Source organism: Sander vitreus, chromosome 3 (genome assembly GCF_031162955.1).
Source record: "Sander vitreus isolate 19-12246 chromosome 3, sanVit1, whole genome shotgun sequence".
Taxonomy (NCBI): Eukaryota; Metazoa; Chordata; class Actinopteri; order Perciformes; family Percidae; genus Sander; species Sander vitreus.
The window spans coordinates 4,268,694-4,280,835 of record NC_135857.1 but is presented as its reverse complement, the minus strand read 5'-3'; the positions used below and the strand labels follow the sequence as shown (position 1 = coordinate 4,280,835).

The following is a 12,142-nucleotide window of genomic DNA, read 5'->3' as shown; positions in this document are numbered from 1 at the left end:
CTTCTAGGCAAGACCCGCCCTACGAAGCCGCTCGATTGGTTGAGATTAGGCATTGACCTCGAGTGGTTAAGGTTAGGATAGCCGATTGGTCAGGGGATAGGACCTGAACAAATCGGGTTACGTTACCTTGCGTAAGCATGGACGCCTAGCCAATAGTAGCGTGTGAAAGCTATTGAAGGGCGGGTCTTGCCTAGAAGTTGTGTGGGTTCCATAATAACGCGTCAAAGTGGCGTCAATCCAAACATAGCCGACTCACATTTCCGGTAGGTAACTTCAAAATAAAACGTACACAGAGCTACTCGTCACCGCGGCAAGGCAGCAATCATGGCAATGACCGACCATAAACAGTAATAATCTGACAAATGAGACGATATTTAGTGTAATTATTTAATGTTACAGTGTTATGTTGGTAATATTTTGTACACAAAGAAAAAGAAGCACGACATCCCAATAGTGTTTTCCTTTGTATTTCCCATATTGCGTTGACAGTGAAGACACAAGGGATTAACAATAAATCACTGCTGTTAAATCTAAGGTAAAAGGCAAAACAAAATGCTCGCTGGTTGTACAAAGGGATTACTGTAATTAAAAAATATAAAAGCAAAGTGCCAAAATGTACTACACATCTGTACAACAAAAGACAAAATGCTACAATAAAAACAATAAAGTGTGCAGTATATGGCATTGTGCAATACAGTACATTACAGGTATGGCAAATATAGGATAGATAAAGTTAGACACTACAAATCATGGCAAAAACATGCTGGACAATCAAGAAATTTCACAATAAAAGCATATGAAGTAGCTACAACAAGTCATACACGAAACTACATGAACATACCCCTTCAAATAAATAAGAAGTGATACAATTTCATGGCTAGGCAGCAACAACAAAAGGCAGAAATATCCATGTCTGTGGATAAAAGAAACAGCTGACAGTCAAATAAAAAGTCTTTTTGAGTAAAGTGTTTATAATTTCTACTGATGACTGACAATATCTGAGGCCTTTCCAATTGCTTCACACTATACCAACGGACCTATCGCAAGCACTGCAAGTATGCTAAAAAATAATGGTGTCACAGAATACTGTTTCAATGTAGTGTTTATACATGTGTTTTAGTTCATGTTATCCGACACAAAAACATATTTTAGCAGCAAGTAAAATTCTTCTATTGGAAACAAATATTTCACAGTTTGTGTGCAAATGCAAATAACTACTGAGAAATGAGATTATGAAAGTTAATTCAATTGTATGCCATTCTCTGAGCAGAAAAAATGTTAAAAAAAAAATAGTGGGGAATAAATGATTGTGCAACAGATTTTAGGGGTAAGTTTGCAAACGTTTTTTTTTTTGCAACTTGATCAGACTTGGTAATCTCAAAAACGTACTGTATGTAAACATATTGTTACCATGTACTGATAACCTCCAATGATCGCGACGCTTGTTGTCAGCGATGTGGAATCTGTAACAAAATACCTGGTAGAACTTTTTGCTCAAGTAATACTGCTGGTGACTATTGATGTGTTTTAATGAAAATGGATCCTAAAGCCCAAACAGGAAAATGCTGCCATTTCGCCATTAGGAGGACAAAATGGAGCCCTACTCAGATTCCTGGATGCATCAGGCAGACACACTTTACATCCTGCTGCATTGAGGACAATGTTATCCAAACTGGCAGCATCTAAAATGCATGCTCCTAGGAAGCCAAACTAACTTTGACTAACTCCTGTGTGCAGCTTAAAAAAAAAGGCATGGGACTAGAAATGACGAGATTAAGAAGTGGCTTTATGCCATTTTAGAAGGACGGAGGCATTGGGGGCTCGGCCATCTGCCCTCTACAGTCAATGGCTGCTGAGTTACCACGGCCAGAAGTCTGAGCTCTCTCTAATTGAGGTTGCAGCAGCTCAAGTAACTGATGGTTTTACCCTCACCGGGCATTGGGGCAGTGTCATTGTTATCCAGCTTGTTCTGCTTAGCCTCTTGAATGAGTTCGCAGGCCAGGTCGAGGAAAAGTCTCTCAACATTGTCGGACTCTTTGGCGGAGGTCTCCAGATACAGCATGCTCTGAGACTCGGCGAAGTCTTCAGCCCTCTGTCTGAGAACCTCTCTCTTCTCTGCCAGATCTATTTTATTACCTGTAAGACATACAACATCGGTAACAAGTAAGAATGTGGCTTTCTTGCATCTCAACGCAGATCTTCTTTCTGAACAGTGGTGGGTGAGGATGCGACAGATGGAAGTGGAGGTGTATGTGTGTGCGTGCATGTGCGGGGTGGATGTGGGCAAAGACAGTGCGGGGGCGTTTTATTCCAGACAAGCATGGTTTCTTTCCTGAGAAGTGAAATCACACAAACAAAACTGGCTTTGACTTTTTTGCAAATCTATCAGAAATTGCCTCTGACATCAGCTCGGTAATTCCTGCTCACATTTAAAGGTTAACTTCGGTATTTTTCAACCTGGACCCTAATGTCTCATGATTTTGTGTCTAAGAGACTGATGGGAACAGCAACTTTTGGAAACGGATCCAGTATTAAGCAAGGCGAAACAACAATGCAATGTACTGCAATGTAACGTTAACGGGTAATTGCGCACCTTCAATTCACGACCACTGAAAGTGCTCGTTTTACCCCTGACATGCTCAGGTTGTTGCTCTAAGTGTCCGACAACATTTTGGAAAGGATCTCTACAGAGGTCGACCTTTTTGTTAAAGACTAAGATCCTTTTTGTTGAACATGAAACAGCCCTTTCACCCGTTTAAATCATACCTGCCAACACTCCCGTTTTTTTTTAGCCCTAACTCCCGTAATTTGCATGACCCAAACTCCTTTATAAATAATCGGACCAATATGTTTGTCTAATCTTGACCAGTTGCCAGATCTTGTATGAAATGCATCCTATTCACACAATCCACACACCATAATGCAATTTTCAACCCGTTTGTCACCTCAACCTGGCAACCTATAACCCTCAACCTGGCAACCTATAACCCAGTTGCGCAGTTGATCTCTGCGCAAGCTTCGCGGAAAGTTCAGACCCGAAAGCGAGCCGATAAAAATGGCGGGTGAAGGCGGTGTTCCCGCAAAGAAATCGGAATGTAGCTGTACGTTTCAACAGTGTTGGGCGCAACAATTTACATGCATCTTACATAGTCATATCTACAACCTCCATGCTTTTTGTAAGGTGTGTCGCATTGATTTTAACGGCTGGAAAAAATGACATAACCCAGCACACAACACAGCGGCACCATCATAAATTAAGTTATGTTTTCATTTATATTGCAATGTATCGCCATGCCCCCCGCACAAATCTCCCAGATTTTGAAAACCAAATGTTGGCAGGTATGGTTTACATGTGACCGTATACGCTAAAAGTAGGGCTGTCAAACGATTAATCTTTTTAATCGCGATTAATCGCCAAATTCCTATAGTTAATCACGATTAATCGCATGTTTTATCACATGAATACAATTGTATTATTTTGCATTTAAGTACATATTAACAATGGAAAGCCATTCTTACCAGTGTATCTTGATTGGGAATCAAATGAATGCAAAGAAAGTGACTTTATGAACTTGACTTTAAGATTTGGATTTGTTTATTATTTATTTACTGTAAACAAAAGAAAAATGCGTGAATCTGTCATTATTGCACAATTCCTACAAGTACCTACCTACCTGAGATGTAACACTAACACTTTACTTATACAGTACAAACAAAATGGTCCAAAAACCGGATGCCACAGCAGGACATTTGTAACCTTTACGTTTTTCTAATAAGGAATGTAACAATTCTCCTGGACAGAAAAGGGGGTGGACAATGTCCCAAATGACAAAAACAGTCAAAAAAATGATACAAACAACACAGTCCTAAAACTGTATGCTGATATACATAGTCAATATAGTGTGCAGTAACTCCTAAATAATGTTGATTACTCACTGACGTCCAGTGATCACCGGTTAATGAGTCAGTGTTTGCACTTGGCAACAGTTCCAGTTGGGCAGCTTTCTCCGTGTCGTACAGGCTGTGTATGGTGAAACTACTGTCCCCCTCAACAACTTTTTAAAAGTAAACTTTCCATTCAGAATCTTCTTGGCATCCATTTCTGCGTCTCGCGCTCGCCATCCACTCAAAACGTAACGTTAGCCTACTACTCTTTGGCCGGCTCACAAGCCCAAACAAGTGTGTGCGGCGTGCCTGTTGTTTTGTTTCCGGTCTAGCTAGATCCGGTGTGGTGTTGTAGTTTTTCTAACGTTACTAGTTGTTGCAACAGCATGTGAAAAAAAACTACAAAGTTTGCCAGGCCAAAAAAAACGTTAATGTCGCGATAAAAAAACTGACGCCGTTAAAATGGGTTTGCATTAACGCCGTTAATAACGCGTTTAACTGACAGCACTAGCTAAAAGTATTGTTAGAGTATAGAGTCTGGTGAGTTTGGCGATTTCAGGGCAGTTTTCTCATAATGAACAATGAGCTCTGTCATAAAAGATGTCCATCAGTTATTGAAGTAGGGCGTCTTACCGACTAATATAGTCACCACCTGGTTGTTGGCATACTGCTCAATCTCCCTCAGCCACTCTGGAAGGCACCTGAAGGAGTCCTCACAGGTAATGTCGTACGTAAGAATAAGGGCGTTGGCACTGCGGTAATAACTCTGAGTAATGGAGCGAAATCTCTCCTGTCCAGCTGTGTCCCATATCTGCAGCTGGAAAACATAATACATGAAGTGAGTGACTTTCCATCTAAACTATCACCAGAAAAGAAAAGAAAAAGGCATCTGATTTTATATTTGAAAAATAATTTAAACATTGTGTACCTTGACCTTCTGCCCTTTGATTTCCACTGTTTTAATCATGAAATCTACTCCAATAGTAGCCCCCTGTCCAGGTGGGAAAAGGCCCTAAAAAATAAAACAGAAATATATAGTTTGATACTCTGATCCTCTGTAATTCAATAACTCCAAACTCATAAACTCAGACTTCTACAAACCTGAGTAAAACGCCGGACAAGACATGTCTTCCCAACTCCAGCATTTCCTATCAGAACTATTTTGAACAGGTAGTCATAATCTTCCATGCTCATGCTAAACTGTGGAAGAAATAAGGAACAAAAGAAATGGGTGATAAGTAAATGCATTCAAATGAAATCACTGCATTTGACCAAAGTGATCTCATTTGTCTCTAGCTGGTGTCGATGCAATTGGTACAAGTTCTGAAAAGCCCTGCAGGCACACAGTGAAGATGCTGAGTAAACTAACAAACGGTTGTGAAACTGGCAGACAAGCATGCATCCCCAGGAGAGATCCCAGCTGACGTTTGACCTGAATAATCTTCACTAACACGAACCAGATGAATTGTGAGCCCTGGTCTAGATCTTCCGTATTTGAATCCAGAGCACTGGAAACTGTACGATAAATAGAAATGTCAATTTTCCTTACTACTTACTTATAGCAAAAGGTTTCTGTTCTTTCAAATCTTAGTTTAATAAAGTAGTAATTACTGTTGTAGTTAGAGCTGGGCAATATATCAATATTATATCGATATCGTGATATGAGACTAGATACCGTCTTAGATTTTGGATATTGTAATATGGCATAAGTGTTGTCTTTTCCTGGTTTTAAAGGCTGCATTACAGTAAAGTGATGTCATTTTCTGAACTTACCAGACTGCTGTAACTGTGACACTTAGTCATTATATCCACATTACTGATGATTATTTATCAAAAACCTCATTGTGTAAATATTTTGTGAAAGCACCAATAGTCAACACTACAATATCGTTGCGGTATCGATATATCGAGGTATTTGGTCAAAAATATCGTGATATTGGATTTTGTCCATATCGCCCATCCCTAGTTGTAGTTCTCGCCATCTCTGGTATTCATATAAATCATAAAATACACAATTATTGTATTTTGTCCTTTACCTTCCATCATTTTAGCCTCAAAAACTGAGAACAATATTACTAATACACTACATTAATGTTTTGTTTTTTTCTGTCACTTCTCCATCGGTATAACCCATTTCTACATCATACTGTTATATACGTGCACAGTGATTATTATTATTATTTTTTTTTGGCAGTTTTAAGGGACCGTGCCCTACTTTTGGGTGGATAATGGAGCCACGGAGGATCAAACCACTGTTTGGGTTAATAATCTGCAATATTAAAAAGCAGATGTGTGGCTATATTGGAGCTCTGTATATTTTGTCTGCGTCCACACAGCGGCATGTAAAAATGCATTTATACAACGGTAGTAACATACAATTTTAGTATTTTCTGCAGTTTGCATCTGCTCAAGAACCAGGCCTAACGTCATACGTGCGTGAAAACTACATTTCTCGTAAAAAAAAAAAAAAAAAAACATTTTAAGAGATCAAACTGTTGCTTGCATGACGCACTAAATCTCGGAATGCCACCCTGAATGCAATCAACCATACTTTAGGGTTTAATTAAACTGAAATCACTTCAAATATCCCCTGTGTCGCATTTCCTTTTTCGCCCTTTTGTCTTGTTTTGTAACGCGAAGTTAACATGGTAGCATTCTGCACAGAATTTGGTCTGAGTTAACGTTCAGTTGCTTATAATACCTAATAATGCTTCATTTCCAGTCGGAGTTGATAGCCATTAGGGCGAAGCTAGCAACAGTAGCAACTGTAGCAGCTACCGTGCGACTCTATAGCCATTTTGGCAGATGCAGGAGGGGGGGGAAATCTCAGTAAGCCCTGCGAAACGAGTCTGAAAATGGTTTACTTACCAAAAACACGGGGAATTCCCCGGATTTACAACTACTCGGTATGCATAGGTCACCTCATCAAATAGGCAAAGCCGCTGCTGGGCAGGGCATAACTCCTCTGGCTGTGTATCCTCAGCAGCAGCAGCAGCAGCCTGTCTGATAGAGGAGGAGGAGGAGGAAGAGGAGGAGGAGGAGGAGGAGGAGGACTGCAAGCAATGATGTCATCAGCTCACATGCAAAGTACATCTACTAGAGTAACGTTACTGCACTTCAGTGCTATTCGGAGCTGTAACGTAAGCATTTCTACGTTGCTTAATGTTGTCTTTTTATTCCAAGCTGTAGCCTATTTCATCTGGAAGAACATTGGAAACTATTTCAATATTCAAAAGAATCACGTAATTCAATTGGAAGCAAAAGATGTTATTCTTAATTATAATAACAAAAAAAACAACTAAACAATACATATAGGATTGTCAACCTATTAATTCTACAGGGGAAATTTCATATCCATAAATCGAAATTTTCTAAATCTCGGCCAGTTTATACTCATTTCAGAATTGAATTTCGGAATTTTTTTGACTCTATCCAAATTATTAATGATAAGACAAGTATTTATATAGCTGATGTACTGCAAGATTTTTTCAAGGAAATGTGATTATAGCCTACATTCCATTTCACCTTTTCTTTGTATTGCATTTTCTGTATTTTGCATTGTTTTCTTTTTTTTACCTTCTTTTATCTCTTTGCATATTGAAGTGCCTTTCTTCTTGAGTTTTTTATTTATTAATCATTAAATACGTTTTTTTTAATATGTTTTGTAAGTACGATGCCGAATTGTTCAAACACTGTACAACATATTTGTAAAGTTTGCAAACAAACAAACAAAATAAATAAATAAATAAATAAATAAGCTGTAGCCTATTTCATGCGGTCAAGCAAGCCGTCGCTCCTACATCCGGCATTGTAGTGCACCCGTACATTGATATCGATCTGATATCGATACATGCATTCGAACGGCTCAGATCGAGCAGACGAGAGCTAGCGATGAAGTTAGCGTAGGGATCATATACAAGTGTGACTACGTCCGGTTTACAAAATAAGGTGTTGACAAACCATATATAAAAAACAAACAAACATTGAAATCATCTTAATTGTATTATGTTTACAATTGCAAGTTATAAAACACGTAACCCGTGTGTCTTATAAATTAAAAAAACAAAACACTAAATTGTGAGTGGAAATTTACTTTATTCTTTGATTTTGTGTTCGAATGACATCTTGAACTGTATAAAGTTAAGAACTTTTACTTTATGAATTTAGAGATTTTTTAAAGTAAAAGTACCGATTTGTCCTTTCTAGAGAAACTGAATAAGGCTTTTTCGTCTACCTTTGATGTGGTATAATTAACATGTATTAGTAGTTTTTTATAGCCTACTCCATGCACAAATACTTAGCATTCTTCAAACTAGGGAGTAAAATGGTTCAAAGTCAAAGTCCCTTCCAGAGATCAAGAACTTCAAGACACATACCATTGAACTTAGTACTTTTTAGATAACATGTAGGCTACAAATATAATGAAACTCTGACTGTGTAGTTTGAGAAATTCAAAGTCAAAGTCCCTTCCATCGAACTCCAAAGAGCCTCGTCATATAAATGTGATGTGTCAGTGGTAAAACATGTCGGCCATAAGTAGTTTGAGACACTACAAGTACAGACATTGTATGATAATGAACTACTTATGTAAGGAATGTTTTTCATACCTCATCAAAGTTAGATGTAAATGACACAGTAACGTGTTTTCAATTTGCAAATGTGAATATTAATTCAAATTATCAGTTTTAAATGTATTTTTTTTATTATAATTTGTCAACACCTTATTTTTAAATCTGGACGTGTATCCCTCCGCTAACTAAATTGTTAAAAAACTAATGTTTATATTAGCTAGACCGTCGTCAACCACATACAATACAGATCAAAAACTAAAGTTATAGCTAACAGACATGAGACAACGATTTAATAAAATGGGGATTCTTCAAGTTGAGCACGTTTTACTCAATACAGGTGTTTTGCTGCTTTTGTAACGTTACGAATGTTATAAGACTAACGTTACTAACTAGCTAACTACTGATAATACAATAGCTACTGCGAGAACTAGCTAGCTAATGCTAACTAAAAAGTCTTACGCTATCTTTTACTAGCTAAAGTAACGTTAGCTAACTTGCCAACCCATTAACGTTACCAAAATTCACTAGCTAGTGGTAGCTAGTAACGTTAACGTTAGTGGTTCAGTTCAATCAGTTAAATCACCATTAAACATGGTCTCAATGCACTCTACAATTAAGGTAACGCGTAATAACACACACAGCAACAAAACAAGTGAACAGCATTAGCTAAAACAGTAACAATACAAAACCAGTAACAATAAGTGAACATGTTTGTTTGTGAAGGACGCAGAAAGGATGATGTGTTACGAGTAGAAGTGGGTTTTCAACCTAGATTTAACGGTAGGAGAAGAATGGTCTACAACCAACCAACAGATGTTTTGTTTACTTGAGGAATGACCTTTCTTTAACTGTCTATGGGAATGACCCGAATTACACCAGGAGACCAGCACCAAGGGAGCGGAGAGGGCGTGCCGGTGTAAATTGTGTAAAGCCAGAGAATGTCTAATAAGGACAGTAGGGCCCATAGACGGGCTCTGGTAAAGCTCAGATAAATAATGTGGTGCGAGTCCTTCTGTTAAAAGTTGCTTACAGCGAGCCTCGTTTAATGTAAATATCCCATTTAACGTAAGTGGATACGAGTGTTATGTATATGTTATTGTATTACAAAGTATAATCAATGTAATGTCATCGAAAAGTAATCACCTTTACTGGTAAATGCAAAGTTGTATCATCTGACATTGGTTGCTAGGTTACAGAATAGACGGAACTAAAGCGGTTCAGTTGTGCCCGGACGTTTTATTCTGTTGCACACCATGCCCTTGACTTCCTACGAGAGGTGATAGCCGACAAGTAAACGCAGGCGGCTGGGAGGTCACGTTGGTTTCTGAATTGAAGGGGAAACTCATCGTTATGGGGTTCATACCAGACGAGGGAAAGTCTCTCCCTCCTCCGGCAGTCGTCAACAGGAACTCGGTGTGGCTGGCCGTTATAGGCTGGTGTTCCGCGATGCTTCATAATGCAATACACCACAGGCCGCCGCTCAAATCAGGTTAGCATGTTTGTTAGCTGTCTTGGTAGCTTAGCTTGTCTGCGGAGGTGCACTTTCCTATCAGGCGAATGGGACATTTAATCAAAAAGCAAAGTGACCTGCCCTTAGCCAAAGGCCAACATGTTGTGTCACGTTAACTTATGATGATAGCTGAAAGTGTGTGGTACCCACCTATCTTTCCTCTGCTCTCAAATGTCTCAAATCAAAATAACAAATTAACTGGATAAATAACCGCAAAATGCTCGGTTCATAAAATTATATAACAATAAAAATATAACTTTTACATCACTGTCGACAGACAAAGAACAGTGTAAGTAATAGCATGCGTCATATCTGCTTTATTAAACACAAAATGAACAATAAACTCACCCAACAATAAACATTGTCTTTGGCGCTCATTTTAACTTATTTCAGAGTTGTTGTTGTTTTTAGATCCCAAACTGTATATGCAATGTAATCAAGTATATTTATACTTTGTTTACAATTTTATTATAATGTTGAGTTTGACTTGTATTGATGCTTTCAGCGCAAAGTTCATATTCTAGTCTTGTTGTGTGCTAAAAACACACTCATTTGTCTCATTTTCCTTTTTTAGGGGTTCCCCGACAATTCCTAATGGCAACAGCTGGTTGGTTCATCGGCTACCACCTTACAAAACATGAAAATTACACTTTCGCCAGACTTGATCGAGATATGAACGAGTACGTCAGACTCCACCCGGAGGAATTTGCAGCAAAGGGTAAGTGAGTTTTTAGTATTTTGTCCTCATGTTTGATCTTTGATGCACGTTTCTTAATATTTGATAGTTATTAAGGTCTGGGGAAGTACACTATTTAGCCCCACTTCATCCACCTATCTGTGCAGTTAAGTACATTCCTGACAGATTTTTGTTTATTTATTTATTTTTAAGATCATTTTTGGGGGCTTTTTTTCACCTTTACTTGACAGGACAGTTAGGTGAGAAAGGGGAGAGAGAGGGGGAAGACATGCAGGAAATCGTCACAGGTCGGACTCGAACCCTAGACCTCTGCGTCGAGGCATAAACCTCCATGTATATGTGCGCCTGCTTTAGCCACTGAGCCAGTCCGGCCACCACTGACTGATTTTTGATGACAATTTGTTGCATAATAGTCAGGTGGATTTTCATCAAACCGAGGAACAATATGTCAAAGAAGGAACTGTAGTGTTGGTATTGTCTGTTTATTTAATAAGAGAAGCATGCAGTGCTCTGTATGAATTCACTATGCAGCATACTTGTATTACTTTGTTTCTGTATGGTCTGTCATTCTATTGCACATTATCCTATGTTCTTAGTATATTTTTCCTATATTTTACCATCCCTAATGGCAATCATATGCTAATAACGGACCAGAATCTTAAAAAGTGCTCAATATGAGGTTAGAAAGCCCCTAGTCTATATCTATGACGTTCCACTACCGGGATTGCTCCGCTGCCGCAGGAAATTCCACCGGATGTCAGGTACCTTCCGCTTTCTTTGTGTTTTTTGAACTCCGGTGGATTTGTGAGGACTATGGTTAACTGCTCCTCAGATCTCTGCAGGGTAAATCCAGACAGCAAGCTAGACTATCTGTCCAATCTGAGTTTTCTGTTGCACGACTAAAACAACCGTTGAACGTTGAATGTTCCACCGAAACAAGTTCCTTCCCGAGGCTATTTTGCCTAGCACCGCCCATGAAGATTGTGATTGGTTTCAAAGAAATGCCAATAAACCAGAGCACGTTTTTCTCCCATCCCGGAACGCCGTGTGGACTAGCCAGACCCTGTCTGGCAAAGCAAGATTAGGAAGCCCCATGCTTTGTAGTTTGTGACTTACTTTCTGTAGTGTTTGAAGTGCAATGTGACATTCATACATTTTCACTTTTTTAAAACATGGCCCACTTATGTGTCTTATCAAATGGTTTCTCTCTTATTTCTTTTATCTTCCAAGAAAAAAAGACCTTTGCAGAGATTGTCGAGCCCTTCCATCCTGTGCGCTAAGTGTCGGCGGCTGGCGAAGACGAGGGGAGGGAGAGAGAAAACACTTGCAGACTGCCATCTGTCTTGAGTGGTGTTTTTGTGAAATCTTTCTGTCATTTATTGGTGAAATATAGTTATGTAAATAAAAACAATACCCGTCTTCAACATTTTCTGGCTGAAATTTTCCTGATTAGTCAAAACAGTAAGCATGATGAGTGTT

The 12,142-nt window shown here is 38.8% G+C and overlaps 2 protein-coding genes across 2 annotated transcripts; one reads left to right on the top strand and one right to left on the bottom strand.

Moving 5' to 3' along the window:
* Positions 1-373: 373 nt before the first annotated feature.
* rab30 (RAB30, member RAS oncogene family) lies at positions 374-6,899 on the bottom strand. Its single transcript, XM_078245784.1, has 5 exons — positions 6,754-6,899; positions 4,987-5,085; positions 4,814-4,897; positions 4,519-4,702; positions 374-2,136 (listed from the first exon to the last, which is right to left on the bottom strand). The coding sequence occupies exons 2-5, from the start codon at positions 5,077-5,079 to the stop codon at positions 1,886-1,888; spliced, it is 612 nt and encodes a 203-aa protein (XP_078101910.1). The 5' UTR covers positions 5,080-5,085; positions 6,754-6,899; the 3' UTR covers positions 374-1,885.
* A 2,811-nt stretch (positions 6,900-9,710) lies between these two features.
* Positions 9,711-12,089, top strand: ndufc2 (NADH:ubiquinone oxidoreductase subunit C2). The gene is made up of 3 exons (XM_078245782.1): positions 9,711-9,945; positions 10,541-10,684; positions 11,894-12,089. The coding sequence occupies exons 1-3, from the start codon at positions 9,807-9,809 to the stop codon at positions 11,941-11,943; spliced, it is 333 nt and encodes a 110-aa protein (XP_078101908.1). The 5' UTR covers positions 9,711-9,806; the 3' UTR covers positions 11,944-12,089.
* Positions 12,090-12,142: the final 53 nt, after the last annotated feature.